A 26,427-nucleotide genomic window follows, 5' to 3' on the forward strand; every position below is an offset into this window, starting at 1 on the left:
GTACTGGGCTTACAAAGAATAAGTCCTGGGTTCGAGTTGCTCAATTAAAGGTGGTGCTCCAGCATGGCCGCAGTCAAATGACTGAAACAAGTAAAAGAGTAAAAGAGAAAGATAATTTTTCAAGTTCGTATATTAAGTATAACTAAAAGCTAGGCAGTAGATGACCTTTCTATTTTCTCAGAGCAGAGGATGGTTCAGGTGAAACATTTTAAAGTGAAAAAATTTGATGAAGGCAAATAGATTGGGTTGTTGTTAAATTCAAATCTGATTGAGTAGACCTATGACCGAAGTTATTCCAGTTGTGACTATACAGTGTTTTTCAACAGGAACATCAAAGGCTACATTATTTAATGTCCTTTTCTTATACTAAAATTTGTGATTTGAGGGAGATTTGGCTGCTCTTTTTAGTAGATTCAGCATTCATATAGAAGCTTCTGTCATGGCTTATATGTAAAGAGATTATACTTAAGTGATAGGACATTTATATTACTAAGGTTGTTAATGTTTATCCTATGTTAATCCTGACTCTGACCAACTGACTATTTTTGGTCACATGTTAATCCTGACTCTGACCAACTGACTTTTTTTGGTCACATGTTAATCCTGACTCTGACCAACTGACTTTTTTTGGTCACATGTTAATCCTGACTGTGACCAACCTACTTTTTTTTTGTATATTTGTGGTAATATTGTCCAAAATAGTACTTTTAAGACCATTGTATGTGATTTGAGATTTGGCTGTTATTTTTATTTTTTGAAGGCTAAACAACAGTGTGGAGTCTTTTGTTACCTCACCCAAGCGACTGTAGAAAGCTCCCTCTTTTTGTAATTATATCTTGTTGAGTAAATCAGATTAATAGTTGGATAAATAATGTGAATGGGAAAGTTTGGTGTCTTTTAGCCAGAAGCATGCTTTTAACTTGTTTAGAATGGCTGAAGATGTTATGGATTATAATGATTTCTACTACTTCTTCATCTTCTCTTTAGTTTTCTCCTCCTTTGCCTTTTTTTCTTTTTTTTTGCTCTTGTAATTATTATTACAGCAGCATCCATATTATAACTGATGACTATTGCAGCATTTTCACTGCTGTAAAAAAATCTATCATGTAGGTCACCCAGCAAGCGATTGAAATAGGTTTTAGGTTAATGGGTTCTCAAAGGTGGTGGTGGTAGTATTTAGTTATGTTCATTTGTGTTCTAAGTTCAAATCTCACTTCAGTTGATTTTGCTTTCGTCCTTTCAGCATTAATAAAGTAAAGTAGGAGTCAAGTATTGAGGTCAGTCTGTCTGTTCCTATGTAAAATATCTGGTCTTTTAAGTTAGAAATCATCATTATAAAATCTAGAAGAAACTGTCCAGAGAACCATCATTCTGTAAATTGGTTGGAATTAGGAAGGGCATCCAGCCATAGGAACCATTCCAAAGCAGACATTGGAACTTGGCATAATCATCTGGTTTGCTAGCCCTTATTGAACTGGCCAACCCATGCCAGCATAAGAAACAGATGTTGAATGGTGATGATATGTGTATGTATAACTTCATCTTTTTCCTTTGTGTGTGTGTTTATAAGACATATTGTCCAATCTGTTAAAGAAACATCCAAACATATGAAATGGTGCAATATTTAACGAAAATGAAATAAATATTTGTGAAATAGCTTTAAAATATTTATTAGAAACATTAAGTTATAAATTAGAGAAATATTTCTTTCGTTACATTGTAAGCAATATTTTCTTAATTTTTTTTTAGTGTTCTAATTGTCAAAACTGTGATAATCAATGTAAATTAGACTGGTAGGCGGAAATAACAAAGAATCTAAGTTTAAAAATGGAGATAAGAATTTGGGGAAGAGTGAATGAAAGTTGTAGAAAGTGAACTGTGGGTTTTGAGCAATGGTTGTACTCGAAATGAACAATAAAAGCTATGTTTTTAAAAGATTTATTATAATTGGAATTTCTAAGATTTTACTGTATTTGACTGATCCAAAAGATAGTTTAGAGTTTTGGTTACATATCTAGAAATACCTGGAAAAGCATCATTTTATACACACATACACACTTATAAGTCAGTTGAGTGGTATAATTGGATAATTGGCAGAGCATTAGACCAAATGGCTTGCAACAGTTATTTACTTCCCCTTTGTACTGAGTTTAAATTCTTTTGAAGTGAACTTTTCTTTCATTACCTTGGAATCAGTAAAATAAGTACCACCAATTTGTGGCCTTGTTCCTAATTTAGAAATCATTGTTATAGAGGGCAGTGGTTGGCAGAAATAGTAGAGTGCAAGATAAAAACAGTTAGTACAAGCTTATGTTCTTCACCAGGGTAATCTTTTTCTTTTCTTCTAGTATCAATTAAGTAAACACTAGTCAAGTACTGGGATCAATCATGTTAAGTGCTCCACCTTCATGTATTTTTGTGGATAGATTAGAAATAAAACTGAGGTAGTGGTGCAGGAGTGGCTGTGTGGTAAGTAGCTTGCTAACCAACCACATGGTTCTGGGTTCAGTCCCACTGCGTGGCATCTTGAGCAAGTGTCTTCTGCTATAGCCCCGGGCCGACCAATGCCTTGCGAGTGGATTTGGTTGACGGAAACTGAAAGAAGCGCCTGTCGTGTATATGTATATATATGTGTGTGTGTTTGTGTGTCTGTGTTTGTCCCCCTAGCATTGCTTGACAACCGATGCTGGTGTGTTTATGTCCCCGTCACTTAGCGGTTCGGCAAAAAGAGACCGATAGAATAAGTACTGGGCTTACAAAGAATAAGTCCTGGGGTCAAGTTGCTCGATTAAAGGCGGTGCTCCAGCATGGCCGCAGTCAAATGACTGAAACAAGTAAAAGAGTAAAAGAGAAAGATAATTTTTCAAGTTTGTATATTAAGTATAACTAAAAGCTAGGCAGTAGGTGACCTTTCTATTTTCTCAGAGCAGAGGATGGTTCAGTTGAAACATTTTAAGGTAAAAAAATTTGATGAAGCAAATAGATTGGGTTGTTAAATTCAAATCTGATTGAGTAGACCTATGATCGAAGTTATTCCAGTTGTGACTGTACAGTGTTTTTCAACAGGAACATCAAAGGCTACATTATTTAATGTGTCCTTGTGAGTGGATTTGGTAGACGGAAACTGAAAGAAGCCTGTCGGATATATGTATATATATATATATATATATGTGTGTGTATGTTTGTGTGTCTGTGTTTGTCCCCCTAGCATTGCTTGACAACCGATGCTGGTGTGTTTATGTCCCCATCACTTAGCAGTTCGGCAAAAGAGACCTATAGAATAAGTACTGGGCTTACAAAGAATAAGTCTCGGGGTCGATTTGCTTGACTAAAGGCGGTGCTCCAGCATGGCCGCAGTCAAATGACTGAAACATGTAAAAGAGTAAAGAGAGTAATGGAGAAAAGTGTTGTATTTAGTTATATTCCCTAACATTTTCTAAGTTATAATACCACCAAGATTGATTTTGCTTTCATCTTTCTGCAGCTGATAAAGCAGCAGTTCAATACCTGTGTTAGAAAATATTATTATAAGGATGGTTGAGTGTTAAAATTGATAGATCTGTATCAGTATTTAGTTACCTCACTTGACATTCTGAGTTCTTTCAACTTTTCTCCTGTGCTGATAAAACATGTACCAGTCAAGTAAATTGGGATTGATATAAAATGACTGTGCTTTGCCTCAAAATTTGTGAATTAGAGTCAGTGTAAGAGATCATTCAACTATCTGATGAATTCTTTGTGGAGATTTCTTCTGCGGCCCTCTTTTGGTTAAGAAGGATTGACAGTTTTCTTCTGTCTGCTCACATTAGTTACATAGAGGACATGACTGAAAAATATAAGGAGAGAGATTTTTCTCTTCATTTAAACCTTTATCACTTTTTAACATTCGATTTGCAGAGGAGGGGTATTGTAGTAAATATGTTAAAAGATGAGTGAGAGTAGTAGGCATGGCTTGAGTGAATGAACCCACAATCAGCATGTGTGCTTGTTGGCTGGAAACTGATAGCTGGGAAAGGGCAATGTGGTCTTGGATCCATAAAGTTTCTTTGTGGACTCGAGGTGACCTATTTTCTGAGTTCAAATCTGAGGTCATTTTTATCTTTCACTGTTCTGGGGGTCAATAAAATATCAGTGAAAATACTGAGGAGGATTTAATCAAATTGCCTTTCCCATTCATCTCTTCAGAAAAATTTCTGGCATTGTGTTGCCTACGTTAGAGATCATTATTATTAAACAGAAGCTTACTGTTAGCACAACAATCTTTCTTCATGTTTATTGATCAACATGACAATATTTAGCTTGTGCCTTACTCTGTTCTTGTTTCCTCTTGCATAAAATACACATTTACTTTGGGTAGGTTCTAAGTGCTAAAACAATCCCTAATGAAAATAGAAACCCACTGCTAAGTTGACTGAGCCAGATGTATTTTATCAGAACACACAGACTGTAGAATCTGATTTTGTTTAGCTGCTGTGAAACCTACATTTGAGAAGTAATTCTCTATGTAGCATTTTTCATTTTTTTCTTTTCCCCTCTTAAAGCCTATTCCTATTACTGATTCCATTCCAATGCTTTACTTCCTTCTACTAACAGACATTACTTCAAGGTTGGATCATTTCTTTTAATACTTTAATCCTTAAATAATCTTCAGCAATTTCAGATTGAGGTTTGGGCTTAGTGTATTCACCCCACACTCTCTCTCTCTCTCTCCACTTTTACCTCAATTTCTTCCTATTTGTATTCCATCCCCAACTCTTTTTTTTCAATATCCATGCTCCTTTCTCTCTGGTTTCTCTCTTCTTTGTCCTTTGTCATTCTGTCTCTCTCTCTTAGCCTTTCATTCCTCCTTTTCATTTCATCCTTCTCCTCACATTGGAATCCAGTACTGCAGTTCTGGTTGACTTTGTAAAACATTCAAAATTTTCTTGCTACCTCTGCCTTCACCTCATCATCCTCCTCCTCCTGCTGCTGCTGCTGTTCCCTTTTCTTATTTTCTAGTCTTTTTTTTCAATGAGGGCATATTAAAAAATCAAATGTACCTAAATATTATCATTAAACTATAGAAAAAGTTATGAAATATTTTTGCCTAGTATAGCTGCAGGTGTGGCTCTATGGTAAGAAACTTGCTTCCCAACCACATGGTCTCAGGTTCAATCCCATTCTACTATATGAACACTAAAAGAAGCCTGTCATGTCTATATGTATATATTTATGTGTGCGTGTCTTTGTGTTTGTGCTTGTCCCCTACCACTGCTTGACAGCCAGTGTTGGTGTGTTAACATCCTTGTAACTTTGTGGTTTGGCAAAAGAGGCCAATAGAATAAGTTCCCGGCTTTAAAGAAATAAGTCCTGGGGTTGATTTCTTTGATTAAAACACTTCAAAGCAGTGCCCTAGCATGGCCGCAGTGAAAAGTGACTGAACCAAGTAAAAAACAAGAGCACTCAGAGAGTGCAAACCTCTGCCAATGCAATACTGTCCTCTCAACGATTAGCTAGAGATGATTTTTAAAATGAGAATATCTGAAATAGACTCGACAGCTCTCACAAATGAGAATACTGAAAATGAACCCAACCACTCTCAAAAATTAAGTGAAAAAAAAAACAGAAAAATAATCCAGAATCCCTCTCTGGTGCCAGATCAATCCCAAAATCTAATCAGTTCGTGCCAATCATGAGGCCAAACATCCCTGAAACTTTCATCTGAATCCATCCAGCACTTCTTGAGACATCTTGTCCATGGACAAGCAAACAAACAAACACAACTGAAAACAATACCTCTGCCTTCGCTAAGGCAGAGGTAATAAGAGTATAGTCACAGGCTTGGCTGAGTAGTCAAGAAATTCCTTTCACAACCATGCTGCTTCACGATTCAGTTCCCCTATTTCGCACCTTGAGCAACTGTCTTGTACTATAGCTCTAGGCTAACCAATGTATTGTAAATGAATTTGATAGATGGAGACTATGTAAAAGCTTATTTTGTGTGTGTGTACATCTTTGTTTTTCGATCCCCACTCCCTAAACTGACAACTCATTTAGTTTGTTTATGTCCCTGTAACTTAGCAGTTTGACAAAAAGAAGCCAATAGAATAAAATAAGTTCTGGGTGTATTTGTTTGGCTGAAACTTTTAAGGCTGCTCCTGAGCATTGCTGAAGTCCAGTGACTGGCTAAAATGTACAATATGAATAATTAAATAATACAGTGAGTTAGATATAACTTAAATAGGCCACTGACATGAAATTGCATAACTGAGTTGTGGGGTGATGCACTTAATGATGTGGGGCGATGTACTTAATGATGTGTCTTCCTCTTCAAAAAAAAAAAATGAAGTTTCTCTCCCTTCTACCCCAAAATAATGCTTCTTTTTTGTTGGAGAAAGCAAACAAAACCTAATGACAGATGTTAGCAGCTATCGAAGAATGAAGAATTAATCTCTGAAAGTTAATCTACATAGGCGTTTGAGTGGCTGTGTGGTAAGAAGCTTGCTTACCAACCACATGGTTCCAGGTTCAGTCCCACTGTGTGGCACCGTGGGCAAGTATCTTCTCCTACAGCCTCAGGCTGACCAAAGCCTTGTGAGTGGATTTGGTGGATGGAAACTGAAAGAAGCCCGTTGTATATATGTATATATATCACTGTCATTGTGACTGACCAGACTATCAGATGTTGCTACACATCGCTGGTCACAATGCACTTCGCATTGTTTTAGCCTTCAAATGACACCACCCCGCTGGCTAAGCGAGCAGGCCAACAGAAGAAAGAGTGAGAGAAAATTTTGGCGAAAGAGTACGGCAGGGTTTGCCACCACCCCCTGCTGGAGCCTCATGGAGCTTTAGGTGTTTTCGCTCAATAAACACTCACAACGCCCGGTCTGGGAATTGAAACCGCGATCCTACAACTGTGAGTCCGCTACCCTAACCACTGGGCCATTGCGCCTCCACATGTATATATATATATATGTGTGTGTGTGTGTGTTTGTGTGTCTGTGTTTGTCCCCCCAACATCGCTTGACAACCGATGCTGGTGTGTTTACATCCCCCGTAACTTAGCAATTTGGCAGAAGAGACCGATAGAATAAGTACTAGGCTTACAAAGAATAAGTCCTGGGGTTGATTTGCTTGACTAAAGGCAGTGCTCCAGCATGGCCACAGTCCTGGAAGACTTTTTATGTAAACAAGTTGAGGACCTTCTACAATTCGCTATTGATTTTGACAACAGTGTTAAAACACACGTTACAGCCTTTACAGATTCACTGAGCATTGAGCAGCAGTCATGGGGTTGGTATTTTGATATTTGACATGAACCATCAAGATATAGATAACTCTTTTCCAATATTCAGATGGCTTCCAGTCTGCCATGTCAGCTAACTTTTTCCCAACTACAACTTTGCTTATGCTCTCTAATGAGGGGCTAAACATAGAGAGGACAAACAAGGACAGACAAAAGGATTAAGTCGATTACATCGACCCCAGTGCATAACTGGTACTTTATTTATCGACCCCGAAAGGATGAAAGGCAAAGTCGACCTCGGCGGAATTTGAACTCGGAACGTAGCGGCAGACGCAATACTTATGTCTTTACTACCCGCAAGGGGCTAAACACAGAGAGGACAAACAAGGACAGACAAACGGATTAAGTCGATTACATCGACCCCAGTGCGTAACTGGTACTTAATTTATCGACCCCAAAAGGATGAAAGGCAAAGTCGACCTTGGCGGAATTTGAACTCAGAACGTAACGGCAGACTAAATACGGCTACGCATTTCGCCCGGCGTGCTAACGGTTCTGCCAGCTCGCCGCCTTATGCCCTCTAATGTCGTTGACTGTTCACCAATACATCAAGCTCTTCCTGAAAAATGGAAACATAGAATATCATCAAATTTATCTCAGATATCTGTGTATGTGTTTGTCTCCTTGTCTTGATGTGTGATAGTTGTAAATGAATGTCACTGTCATACAAGCAGTGTCGTTCATTTCAAATATCTTGCAAAAACATACGGGGGACCATAGGGAAATTTTATCCTGCTTGGAAGCAGATATGGATTGGTGACAATAAATTCCATCCAACCCATAGAAGCTTGGGAAAGTGGACATCAAAACGATGATGATGGTACATATATTTGGATGTGTGCTTATATGTGTGTGTGGAATAAGTGTTTGTGGATCCGTGGAATAAGCTGCCGGACGAGATAGTGAAGATGCCGACGACCGCTCAGTTCAAAGTCTCCCTTGACCACAAGTGGCCTGAACTCTTTACATGAACACCACGTCCTCCTACATGGCCTTGTTTTTTGCTTTTTGAGCCAAAAATTAACTAACGAACTAACATATATACACACCTTGTTCTCAGTCTTGTTTTTCCTCAGCCTCCAAAACACACACACACACACACACCTACTACTAAAGAGTTAATATAAGGAGCTACTTAATTTGTTGATTATCTTCTCCTCTCTTCCACATCCTAAACTCTTACCCCACTCCCTTTATAGTTTATTATATTCCCTCTTAATGAAGTCAGTACTGAACTAACTGAATGGTTGACTAAGTGATTATACATAACTGAACAGCATCCCAATCTAGGGCTTGGAAGGATTGCTGGTTGTATGTTCTTGTCATGGAAAATCAATCTGGTTAAAAAGCAAAGGGTGTTTCTTTCTATTTTCCCCCTACATTCTCCCCTTTTCTGTAATTCAACATTTTAGCTCATCATGATCATTAAGATACCAATACCATGCTTCTGCTACCACCACCACCACCACCACCATCAGCAATAATAAACTTTTGTTAACACTGTTACTACCGATTTCTTCTTCCCCATCTGGTTTTTCTCCATCCTATTTCTGAAAAGTGTTTCAAAATTTTATCTTCTCATCATTATAATGATCATGGTTGCTGTCACGATCAGCTTCAGTGTTGTAACTACTCCCTCTATAGTTTTACTACCACTGCCTCCACCATCGCCATCTTTATCATCATCATCATATTAACAGGAACCTGCCTTTTAGGTTGTTACTACTTTTGCCATCATCATCACCATCATCATTATCAAATGGGAAAACCACACCTCCAGTGTATTACCCTTTGCACTATCACAAAACTACCCTTCTGTTTTATTAGTACTACTATCACCACTACCACTACCACCAGTTCCACCATCATCACTTGACAATGCCACCCCTCTACCTTGTTAGTGCCATTGTCGTCACCACCACCACTACCGTCAACACTGACATAACCATCCCTCTAGAGTATTACCACTATCCCCCCACACACACACATACACACCCCAGCTGGTCTCTTTACCCTTTCCTGTTATTTACCATTCTTATATGTCCGTTATTGTCATTTTGTTCATCATCACAGCCTCAGCAGTTCCTCCTCTCTGTCTCTCGTTAATTCCAACACTACTTCTTGTTTTTCTACCTCTTTCCGTAATTACAGAGTGATAGGAACAGTGGGCCTATAATACTGGAGTGAACAACCTTTTTAGTTACCAGAAGCATATTGCATGTGCATAATAACTTGTGTGGGAGTTGGGAAGTGCTCAGAAAAATAACGAAGCCTTTAATTTTACAAATTCAGAATATATAATTCATGTTAAAATTATGACTGGTTTGGTCTTAATGTTTATTTACTTACTCTTTTACTTGTTTCAGTCATTTGACTGCGGCCATGCTGGAGCACCGCCTTTAGTCGAGCAACTCGACCCCAGGACTTATTCTTTTGTAAGCCCAGTACTTATTCTATTGGTCTCTTTTGCCGAACCCCTAAGTGACGGAGACGCAAACACACCAGCATCGGTTGTCAAACGATGCTAGGGGGACAAACACACAAACATACACACACACACACACACACACACACACACACACACACACACACACACACACACACACACACACACACACACACACACACACACACACATATATATATATATACGACGGGCTTCTTTCAGTTTCCGTCTACCAAATCCACTCACAAGGCACTGGTCGGCCCGGGGCTACAGCAGAAGACACTTGCCCAAGATGCCACGCAGTGGGAGTGAACCTGGAACCATGTGGCTGGTTAGCAAGCTACTTACCACACAGCCATTCCTGCGCCTATTTACTTAGTTTTTTTTTTTTGCTTTTTTTAATGAAATTTTAGCGACATCGTCAGTGAACAGTTTCAAATTTGTCTGCAGACAAGAAGGTCCATGCCTCTGCTCTAGATGGTTGCTCAACTGATTAGAAATAGTAGCCAAATTCTTTAAAATTACACTTTACCATTTTAAAAAACGGAAGAACACTTCAGGCAATGTAGTTTTTAGATATAGAAGAAAACAAAAAAAAAAACAAATGAATGTGATGGGATGATCATGACTGGAATGCATTTGATTTTAAATATGCTCAATTAAGTCTCACCTGTGGTTAAACAACCATTGCTGCTGCCAAAAATCAATTATTGTTCCCCGTCACAATCAATTCCTCCTCCCTCATAGTTATGTGGTAATTGTCATTATAATCACTAGCATCACTATCACCATCACCACCACCACCACCACCACTAAGTGTATTATTTAATATTGCCATCAGTAGTAGATTAAGATAATACTAATAAAACCTCCAGCATAACATTGCCACTATACTCTTTCTCCTCTTTCTTTTCTACTTCTCTCGCCTTTTTCCTCCCCTCTTAGTTTCACTTTCACTTCTCTCTCTCTCTCTCCTTAATCAGTTAAAAAAAAAAAGAAAAAAAAGAAAGAAAAGGGAAGATGTGAAACTTGCTTTTGGGTTTCTTTTCCATTATATATATATATATATATATATATTTTATCTTTTCACAACTCCATAAAATAATAACCCCCCCCCCAAGGAAAGGCAATTTCACTGGTTTTTGTTTTTTTTTCTATATTCAATAATGAGATTTCTCATCTTGATTTTTATCCCATCAATTGTCTGTCTGTTTGTATTAAACTTTTCTTCCAGATTGTTTAAAAAATTTTTATTGATTGATTTATTTATTTTTTATTATTATTATTTTATCGGCTGATTCCATTCATATTTATTTATTTATTTATTGGAAAATAAAACAAACAAACAAGCAAAACCCCAAAAAAAAATAAAAAACTTCTTTATAAGTGACCTTTATTTGAGACCAGCTTTAATTACCCTCTTCCTACTATTCTCTCCCCTGCCCCACCCCCCTCCACTGCTTTTTCATTATCTTCCTATCTTTACCATTTCTATCTCTTTCTCATTCTCTGAATTTCATGTATCCCTCTTACTCTTCACTTCCTATCTTTTCTCTCTCTCTCTCTCTCTCTACTCTCTTTCCTCACTCCATATTTTTCCAAACCCTGTCTTCACTGTCTCCCTCCCTCCCTCTCTCTCTCTCTCTCTCTTTCCTTTCAATCATGCTTTCTCTTCATTTAGCTTTCATCTTTCTCTTTTTTACTCTCTTTTCTCTCTCTCCCTTTCTTTTCTCACCGTCTTCCCCTCTCTCTCTCTTTTCACCCTCATTCTCAGTCCTTCCTCTTCACTCTCTATCATTCCTTAACATCTTCCTCCCTACAATTCCTATCTCTCTTTCCTCACTCCCTATCATTCCTGTTTCTCTATTCCTCTTTCCTGTCTTTCTCTCTTACTCTCTCTCTCTCCTCACACTCCCTATTTTTACCCAGCTCTATCTATTCCCCTTATCTTTACCAAATCTCTCCTCATTCTCTCTCGCTATATATATATGCAGCATACACTTACATATAAACATAATATCATATACATTGTGACACCCCAAAACACACTAAACATTATGCATTCATATACTCACAAACATATCTGTTTTCTAACTTTCTAATCTTCCTTTTCTCAGATTGTATTCTCTATCTTTTCATACTTTTTCTTTCTCATCCGTTTCTCTTCCTGTTCCCCCATCTCTCTCTCTTTCCCTCTATCTCTCCCCTTCCCCAACCTCTTTCCTTATATTTCCATCTGTCACTTATTTTCTCCTTTCTCACTCTCCCCACCTTGTTCTTTTACCATTGGCAACAAAAAGGACTGGACTATATATACCTTTATTGTAATTTCCAGCTATTTGAGGAATATTTTATTCATTTATTTATTTTTTCGTAAAACTTGAGTAAACAATCAAAATAAAGAAATGTATATGTGGTCTGTTGCTAGATAGATACTGAGAAAATAAAAACAAAAAATATTAAAGAAAATAACTAAATAAATTATACTGACTTCTATATAATTTCCACATTTTTTTCTTTCTTTGTCTTCCACCCCACTTCATTCTAAAACTGACCTGATTCATCAGCTACAACCTCAGTTTGCGATTAGTACAAAAGTGTTTCAAGTTGAGAAAGGTTATATGAGGTCATATCTGATCTAAAGATATAATAACAGTGCCCAGTCTATTTTTTGTCTGGGTCAATTTGAAACCCTCTCTAATAAGCACAGCATTTCTTAGAACAAGACAGATTTTATAGATGCGTATGTACGTATGTGTATGTATGTATGTATGTATGTATTGTATTTCAGTCTTATTTCAAGTGTGTTACATGTGTATCTAATTAGAGATAGTTTTCTTAATGGATATGCTTATGATTTTGTGCATTTGTATGTGAGTGAGAAAGGGAGTTAGAATATACTTATGTGCATACAGCTATATGTCTTTTGCTCATTTCTATATAGAACAATTGTGACTGTCTTTCACTGTTTATGTTAATACAGCCAGGAGAGGAAGACCAGTGCACATGACTTTCATTATTGCATATATGTTCATTGTCATATATTGTTGCATATGCATACATGGACAGTTATGCACGTATACACATGTACAAACACACATAAGTGACCAAAAAGCTATAAGATTTAGAATCCTAATTATCATTTTGTTGTATTCTATGCAGATTTAAATAAATAAAAAAATATATTGTCAGCTGATGTTGTCTGTCTTTTGCTGCATTATACACCCATGTCCCCAACGTAGCTACCATTTCCAGAGACAAAATTGGAAACCTTCAACTATGAAGAATTTGAGGAGCCACTTGTCTAGTCTTACAGTTAACCGAAATGTCATCAAACTTCTTTCCTTGCAGCTTCATTCTGATATTTAGGGAACTGAAAAAGAATCTGATGGGGGTAAGGTCAGCGAAACTTAATGGCATGGAATGTGATGTGTGTGTATGTGTGCATACATACACTCGAAATATTTGATGACATTTTAACGATGACAATTTGTTGATGTCATTTAAGTAGGGAAGAAAAATTGACATGTTTAAAATGTTGGGTGGAGGTAACTGTTTGAATTAATAGTGTGCATAACATATCAAGACTAAATATAATCTCATGATTGCTCTCCATATGTTGTAAATACCTTACTTGTTTATTGTGTTAGCAGCCATTAATGTCTATTTTTTTCTTTTTTTTTTTTTAGATTTTATTATTTTGTTGTAGGAATATCGGGTATTAAACTTTGTAGGAAAGCTGAAATTTTAATGTGGATTAAACTATAATAAAAATTGCTGCAGTGGAGAAATAAATATTTAATTTTAATTATTATTTAATATTTGGACATTAACGACTAGCATATTGGTATTAAGGCCATGAAAAGTGATGCAAATGGATATTCTGGCAGAACTCGTGGAACTTGCAGAGCATCTGTCAAAAATATTTGGCTGTATTTAGATTTATTTTTTATTTATTTTTCTTATTTTACTTGTTTCAGTCATTTGACTGCGGCCATGCTGAAGCACTGCCTTTAGTCGAGCAAATCAACCTCGGGACTTATACTTTGTAATCCCAGTACTTATTCTATCAGTCTCTTTTGCCAAACCGCTAAGTGACGGGGACGTAAACACACCAGCATCAGTTGTCAAGCAATGCTAGGGGGACAAACACAGACACACAAACATACACACACACACACACACACACACACACACACACACACACACACACATATATATATATATATATATATATATATACGACAGGCTTCTTTCAGTTTCCGTCTACCAAATCCACTCACAAGGCATTGGTCGGCCCGAGGCTATAGTAGAAGACACTTGCCCAAGATGCACGCAGTGGGACTGAACCCGGAACCATGTGGTTGGTTAGCAAGCTACTTACCACACAACCACTCCTGCGCCTATGTCCCTTTACAATATAAGTTCAGATCCTGCTGGGCTCAACATTGCTTTTTATTCTTTCCAGGGTTGATAAAATAAGTACTGGTCAAGTGCTGGGCGTAATATAACCTACTCCAGAATTTGTGGCAATGTACCTATGTTAGAAATCCTTGTATTTTAAAATTCCATTGCTATTATAATAATGGCATTGCATAAATGTAATAGTTGTTAACCTAGTTATTAATATTACACTTCTTTTTGATGTCAAGAGGATAAATAATACATTTTTGCATGTTATGAAGGTTTGGCCTGCATGTCATCCTTCCTTCTGTTACTCCACCTCCCCCAAAATCCACTTGGCTTATGCATGAAAGCCTATATTAGTCCAGCTTCATTCCTTCCTCCGTCCATTTCACTGGTCATTCCGTCGTATATATCTCTCATCTATCATAAACATCTCGAATCTCATCATCTATGTTGCTTACTGTCTTACTCTCATCTCCTTGGCTGATCCCACCCTCCACGATCCCCTACCACTCTTTCTTTCAATGACTCTCTCTGGATCTTTGCTACCCTCATCTATTTTCTCTTCTCATACCTTCTATCCCTACTCACCTTTATAATGTGAGATAACTCTGGAACCTCTCTACACAACCCACGTCATCACCTTTACCACTCTGTCCTTCCATTTCTTGCTAACACTGGCTCTAATCCCTTTCCTTCCCCCTTGTTCCTTCCATACTCTTGCAATAATGACTACTTTGTTACTCTCTTCAGGACTTCCACCTTCTCAATTGTCAATCTGTTTCTCATCACACTTCATCATCTTGCCTAAAATCATCTCTCTCCCTCTTTACCTATTCCCCCTCAGCTACAACTTTTTAGTTTTGCAAGTTGCAAGACCTCACTATTGCTGGTACCATGTAAAAAGCACTCAGTACACTCTGTAAAGTGGTTGGTATTGAGAAGGGCATCCCGCTGCAGAAACTTTGCCCAAACCAACTCTGACATGTTGGCTTCTATGAAATTTCTCAACTCATGCCAGCATGGAAAGCAGACTTTAAATAATTATGATATATATATCCATATATAGCATAGTTTTAATGTTCACTTTTCAAAACTTAGATAGGTTAGATGAAATTTATTGAGGCAGGTTTTCTATAGTTGGATGCCCTTTCTGTTGACAACCCTCACCAGTTTCCAAGCAAGGTAATATTTCCTCATGCTCAGATATGTTTTCCACAGAAGAGTGGAAACAAACATTGCTTCTATAAAAGCACATGCATACATGACTGACTTCTTTCAGTCTTTGCTTAGTGAATTCACTCACAAGACATTGGTTAGCCAGGAGCTATGGCTGAAGTGTTGTGTAGTGAAACTAAACTCAAAACTACATGGGTTGGAAGGAAGCTTCTTAATTTCACAGCCGCACCTGTGACCTAGTAGCATGTTACATTGATTATTATCTAAAGTGTGGCCACTTAATACTTCTCTGTAATTAAATAGTCCACTTTGCTGCCAGTTGTGCTATATGGATTGGCATAGGTGTATTGTTATGAAATTTTGGGTTCCATCCCACTGCAGAGCATCTTGGGCAAGTCTCTTCCACTACAACCTTGGGCTGACCTATACCTTGTAAGAGAAATTAGAAGACAGAAATTATACAGAAGCCTTGTGTGTGTGTGTGTTTACTCACTAGTGTTGGTACCATGTGAAAAGCACTCAGTCTGTAAAGTGGAATTATGATCAGGGTATTTCAACCATGAACATCGTTTTTAAGCTATTGAGATGTAACTGGAAGAAGATTTGATTGCTTTTTCCATTACATTGTGTGATGACATAGAGCAGTCATGGACAAACTGTGGCCCATGGAACTTTCTGAATGGAATGTCTAGCAAAAAATTACCTTTAATATTTTAAGTAGTGCAGGATATCTCTTGATCAACCATGTCCTATGCAGCCTGTTTCTTGAAAACAGTTCCCCAAGCCTGACCTAGTCTTACTTGTTATTGTTTAGACTTTGTGAAGTAAATAATTTTATACTCCCTACCTTAAACTCATCTTCACAAAACCTAGTGTTCTTATCCTTCCTTGACCCCATCCCATCCATTTTTCTCATTTTCTTCCTTTACCAGGACTGCATTCCTCTTGGAATTACTCTTACTAGTGTTATATATGTAGACTAGACTTCATGTATAGTAATTCAAATGGAACCTAATCTTAACCTACATCAGCCAAACCATGCTTCAAACTTTAATCTGGGTTTAGAGAGTTGAGCTTAGGATTGACTGTAATCAGTTAACTGTTTGGTGCTCACCTATTAGATACAACATTGGTTTTTAATCATTCTATTGTGTTGTTGCTACTTATTTTGCTGCAACTACCACAGAGAAAATGCTGCAATAATCCAAGCTCATACCATGGTTTTAGTTCCCATGTCAAGTCATTTCACTTCATTTATGTTTTTTTTTTTTTTTTTTTTTTTTGGATCATAAATGGTTCAGTTGAAAAAATACTGGAGCAACCGACTGGGAGGACTTTTTATTATTTTTTTTTTATCCCATCACTGATTTATGACCACCATTGCATTTATGACCAAGACACTTTGCTCTTAATCCCTCAAGGTACCTAGCTGCATGAAGTTCCTGAAGAATCATGTAAATTCATTGCTTCCAGCATTGGCAGCACCCTAAAAAACCAGAAGTGGCTTGCTATACCATGTTGAAATCTGCCCTGGAAAAAAGTTATTGGCAATAGACTGGTATGGTTATTTTCAGGAGATTTATTTCATATCTACTTAACACCACTGGAACTGTGTATAAATGCTGGTTCAATGGGTCATGAAAGTTGGCAATAGGAAATAATAATAATATTGGGAATGTTTTTAGAAAAGGTATGAATACTACATCAATTGCATTTTCCCCCTCTTCTATAAAGCTGAAGCGTTGCTCATTCATATATATAATTACTGTCCACCGTCCCAGGGTCTCTAGAGCCCATGCCTCCCACACCCTCAGGGTTCGCACCATCAGAATCGAAATCGATCAATGGAAATCGATCAATGGAAATTGCAGATGTGTTACCAGTGCCGGTGGCATGTAAGAGAACTTTCCGTTTCGCGACCGTTGCCAGCACCGCCCCGTTTCGTGTCCGTTGCCAACCTCGCCTGGCACGTAAAAAGCACCATCCGTTCGTGGCCGTTTGCCAGCTCTGTCTGGCACCAGTGCGGGTGGCACGTAAAAAGCACCCACTACACTCACGGAGTGGTTGGCGTTAGGAAGGGCATCCAGCCGTAGAAACATTGCCAGATCAGACTGGGTCTGGTGCAGCCTTCTGGCTTCCCAGACCCCAGTAGAACCGTCCAACCCATGCTAGCATGGAAAACGGACGCTAAACGATGATGATGATGATGATAATATCATTATTTTATTGACACTGACAGATGCAGTTTTATGTCAGTGTGAATTTCCTGAGAGATGATTAGATTTTATTTATTACTAGCAGTATTGCCCGGCGTTGCTCGGGTTTGTAAGGGAAATAACTATATAAGCATTTTTAGAGAGTCATAGCCAAAAAATGGAAAAAAAATTATGGTAAATTTTTTTTTTAGTTAAAAAGGTCGAGTTGCGTCCCCTAGACAGTCTGTGGTTTGTGTTTCTGATTCTCGACGCCATGTCGAATTTATCGATTTTTTTCAGAACTGGGGGAACTTTTCAAAGTTTTCGCTGCGTTAGTTTTGAATTATGACATTGGGCTATGTGTGTGTCAAGTTTCATCAGAATCGGTTGAAAGCCGTGGTCAGGGTGAGGGTACAACCTAACAGACACACAGAAACACACACAGACAAACTGCCGTTTATATATAGAGAGATAGCATTACTATTTTTTAACCAATAACGCACAAAATTGCAGATGGAACATTGAATTTAGCATTTTAAGCTAGTAATTGTAGTATTTCACCATTTATTAGCATCCACAGCTATTCTAAAAAAGTAATAGTTATAGATTTCTGAATCTCTATTATAATGATACTAATGTTAAATGTATTTGTGTGTGTGTGTGTGTGTATGTGTGTGTGTGTGTGTATAACTAAAACACTGTCTGCTCTTCCTCCCACCATGTTATCACACCTCTTAGTAATTCATACCTCACATCATTCTGACATCAACTACTCCTACAGAACAAAATAATGTGTGTATGAGAGAGAAATGTTTTTTTTTGGTAGATGAGAGCATCATCTGGTCTACCCACTGTATCATGTATAGCTGTCTAACTAACAGTTTTCTCTTATGTGAGGTGGCATCAATGTATGAAGGCTACTCTCAGTTTCCACCAATTGAGCTTCTACATGGTCATTTAATTTACTGGAGAGAGCAGCCAAATTTCCTCTAAATCACATTGTACTGTCTCAGATAAAGGATATTATAATTCCTGATGTACAAAATGATGGGATTTTCATGACTGGAATGTTTTTCATACAAGGTCTATTCTCTCAAGGTTGATCTCAAATCTTTTGGTAGTCTATCTCAGAATTTGGCATTCATTTATTCCACTTATTTATATCATCACATATGTTCTGTAAACAGAGTCCTTATCTTTTCTTTAAAGAAAAAAAAAAAAGTTAACATTATAGGCGCAGGAGTAGCTGTGTGGTAAGTAGCTTGCTAACCAGCCACATGGTTCCGGGTTCAGTCCCACTGCGTGGCATCTTGGGCAAGTGTCTTCTGCTATAGCCCCAGACCGACCAATGCCTTGTGAGTGAATTTGGTAGACGGAAACTGAAAGAAGCCTGTCGTATACATGTATATATATATATGTGTGTGTGTATGTGTTTGTGTGTCAGTGTTTGTCCCCCCTAGCATTGCTTGACAACCGATGCTGGTGTGTTTACGTCCCCGTCACTTAGCGGTTTGGCAAAAAGAGACCGATGGAATAAGTACTGGGCTTACAAAGAATAAGCCCGGGGTCGATTTGCTCGACTAAAAGGCGGTGCTCCAGCATGGCCGCAGTCAAATGACCTAAACAAGTAAAAGAGTAAAAGAGTTATTAAATATATTTTCAAGGTTTCCAGTTGATATATCATCAGCATTTTCTCACCATTTTGCTATTAATTTCTCTGACTGAATAGACTTTCCATAAAGAAAAATATTACTATTCATGGCCTTTATAATTAGATGCATTATGTTGTGACAATATCTTTTAGTGCATATGAAATACCACTTTAATTCTTGTGTACATATTCATTGTTCTGTCTAAACATCAATTTCATATTATATATTCTACACATTATTTAAATTTTTAATGTCATATGCAATCCCAATTTGAACAGTTTTTGCTGACTTTCGGCAATATCCTGCAGTTTTCTTATTGATCATTTATAGCAGAGCAAAGCATTTGTACTCACAAAGTTTCAAGTGTCTGTTGTCTAATTTTGCAGTTGTCATTCTTCTTTCATTCTAAGTATCTGTTGTAGCAGAGGTATTTCTGGTGTCATCATTATTGTTTCTCTTATTGTAATTAGCTCTGAAGGTGGCTACTATTAATGCTTACTGTTGGTTACTGACTCATTTCCTCTTCTTCCTAAAATATATATATATATATATATATACTTTTTTTTTTTTTTTGCAGGCAATACTTACAAAGCTTCAGAAAGATCTCCGAAATTACCTAAACTGTTTAAAAGGCAAGTTTCATACACTATGTAATTTAATGTATAAAAGTAACAATGATTATATGTGCCTTCTTTTATGTGTTGTATGTGTATTTCAAGCAAGCCCAGACTCTAAGGTTTATATTCTTATGTTGCTAGCCACATATATAAACTTGATTGCAAATTCTTACTCAAGTCATGGTAATACGAAGAACAAGTGCTTGTCCTTGATTTCTGTTATGACAAATGTCTTAAAGATAGGTCTTCAAAAGATACCAGACAAAGAAAGCCAGTACTTTTTAGTTCAGAACAATAAAATTCATGACCTCTGTCCAAACAAATACTAATCTCAATCAATGCTTAGTCTGTATATATGTGTAAATAATAAATATGTATTTATTTATAATGTCACAGACATTTGAGTGGTTTACTACATTATAAAATTCTCATAAAATGGAATTGTGGAAACACTGAGATTAGGCTTGTTTAAATGTTTGAATATTTTAATTATTATAAGGCGACAAGCTGACAGAAACGTTAGCTCACTGGGCGAAATGCTTAGTGGTAATTCATCTGCCGCTACATTCTGAGTTCAAATTCCGCCGCGGTCAACTTTGCCTTTCATCCTTTCGGGGTCGATTAAATAAGTACCAGTTATGCACTGGGGTTGATATAATCGACCTAATCCGTTTGTCTGTCCTTGTTTGTCTCTTCTGTGTTTAGCCCCTTGTGGGTAGTAAAGAAATAGGTATTTCATTTCTCTTTACTTTCTGATTTCAAATTCAGCTGAGGTCGACTTTACCTTTTGGGGGTCGATAAATTAAGTACCAGTTGTGTATTGGAGTTGATCTAATCAACTGGCCTCCTCCCCCAAAATTTTGGGCCTTGTGCCTAGAGTAGAAAAGAATATTTTAATTATCACGGTTATACAAGAAAACCTCTGCAAGAATCTGTGAATGAAGTTTTTTTTTTTTTGTTCTTTCTAAACTTTAGTCTGTTACCTTTTTTGATACCTGCCCACCAAAAACTGACCTTATTCTACATTACAAACTTCACCTTTTTAAAGCGATCTAAGATGAAAATTTTCTTCAAAATTTCATGTTAATTTATGCTCTACACACAAGCTTAATATTGAGTTATTTTATTAAATTGTTCATTATATTCAAAACCAATCGAAACATTATATTCAAAACCAATCGAAATAGGCGCAGGAGTGGCTGTGTGGTAAGTAGCTTGCTTACCAACCACATGGTTCTGTGTTCAGTCCCACTGCGTGGCATCTTGGGCAAGTGTCTTCTGCTATAGCCTCGGGCCGACCAAAGCCTTGTGAGTGGATTTGGTAGACGGAAACTGAAAGAAGCCTGTCGTATATATGTATATATATATATTTGTATGTGTGTGTATATGTTTGTGTGTCTGTGTTTGTCCCTCTAGCATTGCTTGACAACCGATGATGGTGTGTTTACGTCTCCGTCACTTAGCGATTCGGCAAAAGAAACCAATAGAATAAGTACTGGGCTTACAAAGAATAAGTCCCGGGGTCGATTTGCTCGACTAAAGGTGGTGCTCCAGCATGGCCACAGTCAAATGACTGAAACAAGTAAAAGAGTAAAAGAGTAAAGAGTAAAAGAGAGTGGCAGTGTATTTCAGTAGAAATATGGTGACAAAAGTGTTAAACTTATATTGGTATTTCATTTAGTTGAATAATTGCTGAAATAATGAAAAAAAGACAATCATTTGCAGTTTTATACTTTGTAATTTTAAATTAAAGCCTTTACTGATATCTATTGATAGCTGACATTTCAATACAACTTCCTCAATGACTATTCATTCCTGTTCATATGAAATTTACTTACTTAGGTACATTCTGCCAAAAAGAGCAAAATTATGTTAGTATGTCAATTCCTATTCAGACATATGTTAACATTAATACAGCTAACCTCTTAAATGGGTGACTATAAAACCTCTCTGAATACAATTGCTATCCCTTTTCAAATTATCTGAAACATTTCTCTTTCATTTCCTTTTCAAGTGAACTAACTTTTGAAAATAATGGATGCATATCATTCATGCGAACTCTTATCTTTCCTAGTCAAAGGATTAGCGTAATAATGGGGTTTATTCCTGTCCCCAGTCAGTAATTCTTCATCTATTTTACATCTCACAATATTTTCTTCTCGTGTTTCATCTTATCTTCTTTCTGCTGTTTAACCCTTTAGTGTTCAGATTATTCAATCAAGCATAATGCCTATTGATTCCCATTGATTTGAATTAATCAGGCATTATCTCATATCTTCAAGATCTTGATGGTGTAATTACTTAATGTAGAATAACATTGTAGGGTAGGTGTGAGAGCCTGGATCTGGTCAGTTTGAACATAAAACAGATTCAATATTTTGGCCAGATATGGCCAGTTTAAATGCTAAAGGGTTAAAGTTGAGCAGCTTCTGTGTAGCCAAGAATTTCTTTGTTTTTACCTGCTATAATATTTGAAGAGTTGTCTCTTCACTAACTTACTTTTACACTCTCTCTGGCTTCTCATTCATTCTTTCATCTTTCTCTTCTTTACTCTTTTTCACTCTCTTTTCCTCTCTCACTTTCTCTCTCTCTCTCATATAGAATTCAATTTGATTTAAAAAGTAACGCTATAGCGCAGGAGTGGCTGTGTGGTAAGTAGCTTGTTTACCAACCACATGGTTCCGGGTTCAGTCCCACTGCGTGGCACCTTGGGCAAGTATCTTCTACTATAGCCTCGGGCCGACCAAAGCATTGTGAGTGGATTTGGTAGATGGAAACTGAAAGAAGCCTGTCGTATATATGCATATATATATATGTGCGTGTATGTTTGTGTGTCAGTGTTTGTCCCCCTAGCATAGCTTGACAACCGATGCTGGTGTGTTTATGTCCCCGTCACGTAGCGGTTCAGCAAAAGAGACCGATAGAATAAGTACTGGGCTTACAAAGAATAAGTCCCGGGGTTGAGTTGCTTGATTAAAGCCGGTGCACCAGCATGGCCACAGTCAAAATGACTGAAACAAGTAAAAAGAGAAAAAAAAAATAACCTTCAACAGAATACCAATGCAGGAAGCTTGTTTGAATTAGTTCACTTTGAAAACATCCTAAGTGATGGACCCTTGATGAAATTGCGACTAGGATGCATAATTGCATACGCAACAGTGTGCAGTTGAAACATATGCTGGTCATTGTTATATATACTGTAGAAAATTTTTTAATAAAAAGTTTTGGATATGAATAAATCTCCACTCTCCTCTTTGTTTTCATCATCATCGTTTAGCATCCGCTTTCCATGCTGGCATGGGTTGGACAGTGCAACTGGGGTCTGGGAAGCCAGAAGGCTGCTCTAGGCCCAGTCTGATCTGGCAATGTTTCTACGGCTGGATGCCCTTCCTAACGCCAACCACTCCATGAGTGTAGTGGGTGCTTTTTACGTGCCACCGGCACAGATGCCAGACGAGGCTGGCAAACGGCTATGATCGGATGGTGCTTTTTACGTACCACCAGCACAGAGGCCAGGCGAGGCTGGCAAACGACTACGATCGGATGGTGCTTTTTACGTATATATTATATAGCTGTGTAGTTAGAAAGTTTGCTTCCTAACTACAGTAATCCTTTGATTATTGTGGGTGTTATGTTCCACCCCACCCCCTTGTGATAGGTGAAAATTCACGAATTTTTTAAATTTATTTTTATAATTAGTATATATTTATTTAATTATAAATGCAAAACACCACCACAGAGGAATCGATGTAAGCTTAAATAATAAACTGCGATATGGCGAGGGATTACTATACATGGTTTCAGGCTCAGTCCCACTACATGGCACCTTGGCCTAGTGTATTCTACAATAACCCTGGGCCAACCAAAGTCGTGTGTATAGCTGTGTGGTTAACAAGCTAGCTTCATAACCACATGCTTTTAGGTTCATTCTTAGACCAACCAAAGCTTTGTCAGAAAATTTGGTAGACTGAAACTGAAAAAAAGCCATTGTAATGTACGTATGTGTTTGTATACTCTTTACTCTTTTACTTGTTTCAGTCATTTGACTGCGGCCATGCTGGAGCACCACCTTTAGTCAAGCAAATCGACCCCGGGACTTATTCTTTCTAAGCCCAGTACTTATTCTATCAGTCTCTTTTGCCAAACCGCTAAGTGACGGGGACGTAAACACACCAGCATCAGTTGTCAAGCAATGCTAGGGGGACAAACACAGACACACAAACACACACACATATATATATATATATATATATACATATATACGACAGGCTTCTTTCAGTTTCCGTCTACCAAATCCACTCACAAGGCTTTGGTCGGCCCGGGGCTATAGCAGAAGACGCTTGCCCAAGATGCCATGCAGTGGGACTGAACCCGGAACCATGTGGTTGGTTAGCAAGCTACTTACCACACAGCCACTCTTGCTATGTACATTAATTTTTTTTTTTTTAATTTAAAGGTAATTTTGGTTGGCCACTAGCACAATCACAAAGTTGTCAAGGAAAGCATCTTGTTTTATTCATCACCCTTTAAATCTCAAAGTTTTACAGATTTCCATTGTCCTAGATATAATCATTTGTAAAAAATGAATTAAGAAGTCGCACTCCCTCTCCAAGAATTGAAGCTCAGCCATACTTTGCTGTAAGTGAATTGGTATGTGTCTTGTTGCTTCAATAGGTACAAAAATGAAAGTGTTTGTTGGGTACTAGATTTGCAAGCCCCTTATCAATGGTCCACAGTTGTTCTCTTACATTTTTTTAACCTCATTAGTGTCTATAGAGCAACTAATTTCTGCAACAGATCTTGTTTTCTCTTGTGGCCAGTTGTGTTTTAACTATGTGGCTATTTTAATTTTTAAGTTCCAATATTCTTTTGATCCATTGATCAAAATAATATTGATATGTATGCATGTGCCGGCCACGTTCGGAAAAAGCACTGTCCGAACGTGGCCGATGCCAGCGCCGCCCCGACTGGCTTCTGTGCCGGTGGCACATAAAAAGCACCATCCGAACGTGGCCGATGCCAGCGCCGCCCTGACTGGCTCCTGTGTGCTGGTGGCACATAAAAAGCACTATCCGAACGTGGCTGATGCCAGCGCCGCCCCGACTGGCTCTTGTGCCGGTGGCACATAAAAAGCACCATCCAAACGTGGCCGATGCCAGCACCGCCCCGACTGGCTCCTGTGCCGGTGGCACATAAAAAGACCATCCGAACGTTGCCAGCGCCGCCTGGCTGGCTTCCGTGCCGCTCGCACGTTAAAAGCTCCTACCGATTGTGACCGATGCCGGACCTCCCCTGGCACCTGTGCAGGTGGCACGTAAAAAGCACCCACTGCACTCACGGAGTGGTTGGCGTTAGGAAGGGCATCCAGCCATAGAAACTCTGCCAGATCAGACTGGAGCCTGGAGCAGCCCCTGGCTTCCCAGACCCCGGTCGAACCGTCCAACCCGTGCTAGCGTGGAAAACGGACGTTAAACGATGATGATGATGATGTATGTTATGTATGCCCATTATATATGTATGCATGTTGTGTGTATGTGTGTGTCTGTGTGTATTTCGTTTTTGGATTTGGTTTGCAAGATTCTCTATGTGAGTTCGTGTGTTGAAGCATATTCTGTTGTGTCTGGGGAGAGTCATTCTCTTTTGGTGCCTTATAATTTAAAACACTCACCGGTAAGATTTCCACTTATTTCTTTTTTATGTTTCTAAAATTTTTGTTGCGTCTTGCAACCTTTTCAATAGTTTTGACTCTGTCCATTACTCACACTGCATTCCTTTTTGTTTGTTTGTGCACATCTGTGTGTGTGTGTGTCTATACATGCATGTATGTATGTGTGTGTGTATGCATATATGTGTGTGTGCATACGTATCTATTTATGTGCGTATTTCTGTGTTTGTGTGTTTTTATGTATATGTGTGTGTATATTTGGTCATGTGTTTCAGTCTTCATTTGCATATGTGTGCTTGTCTGTTCATATAACCTATGTACCTATGCGTCTGTATGTTGATCTGTTTACTTTCATATCCATACGCTTACATACATGTGCATATACAAAAAAATATATATATAAATATATATACACCCACCCACACACATACATCTATCTACATAACAGCCCACTAACTATACTACTCGTGTAAACTGTGGGTAAAGTAGAATAGTTAGTGGGTTGCTATGTAGATAGAAGTATGTGTGTGGGTTGTTATGTAGATAGGTGTGTATGTATGTATATATATATATATATATATAATATATATATATACATATGAGTTCAGCAAAAATTTAGATTCAGATGAATATGGTACTTAAGTTGAGGCACCAGAATTTAATACAGTATTATCCATACAATTTCAAAATTAGGTGATTAGAATCAAAATAGGCAACAAGGATATCCAGAGGTAATGCAGTATGATCGTTTCATGCAACTCCATTTAATTGAACAATGCAACCATTACATCAATTTAAATGCAGAGCAATCCTCAGTTGCAGAAAGACATAGAATTTAATTAAATTAAAACAGATGGATACATTAATATAATTTTACCTAAAATCTCCAAGAAGTTAAGGAGATAGACAAAGAACATTGTTTCCCTTCCTTCCACTTAGAAGCTACTTAGTTATCAGGAAGAAAGACTTGTTACAGTT

At 37.8% G+C, this 26,427-nt stretch overlaps 1 protein-coding gene across 2 annotated transcripts in view; it reads left to right on the forward strand.

Annotated features, from left to right (window-relative positions):
- The window catches only part of LOC115210848 (myc box-dependent-interacting protein 1), a 165,995-nt gene that overhangs the window by 78,629 nt on the left and 60,939 nt on the right, over positions 1-26,427 (forward strand). For both annotated transcript variants that reach the window (XR_004998910.1, XM_029779604.2), the window contains exon 3: positions 19,745-19,799. Coding sequence is in view for 1 of the 2 variants with exons in the window: in XM_029779604.2 (XP_029635464.1) it covers positions 19,745-19,799 (55 nt within the window). In the remaining variant the exon portion in view is untranslated. The remainder of the gene's footprint in view (positions 1-19,744; positions 19,800-26,427) is intronic.

The sequence above is a fragment of the Octopus sinensis genome, linkage group LG4 (genome assembly GCF_006345805.1).
Source record: "Octopus sinensis linkage group LG4, ASM634580v1, whole genome shotgun sequence".
NCBI classification, from domain to species: domain Eukaryota; kingdom Metazoa; phylum Mollusca; class Cephalopoda; order Octopoda; family Octopodidae; genus Octopus; species Octopus sinensis.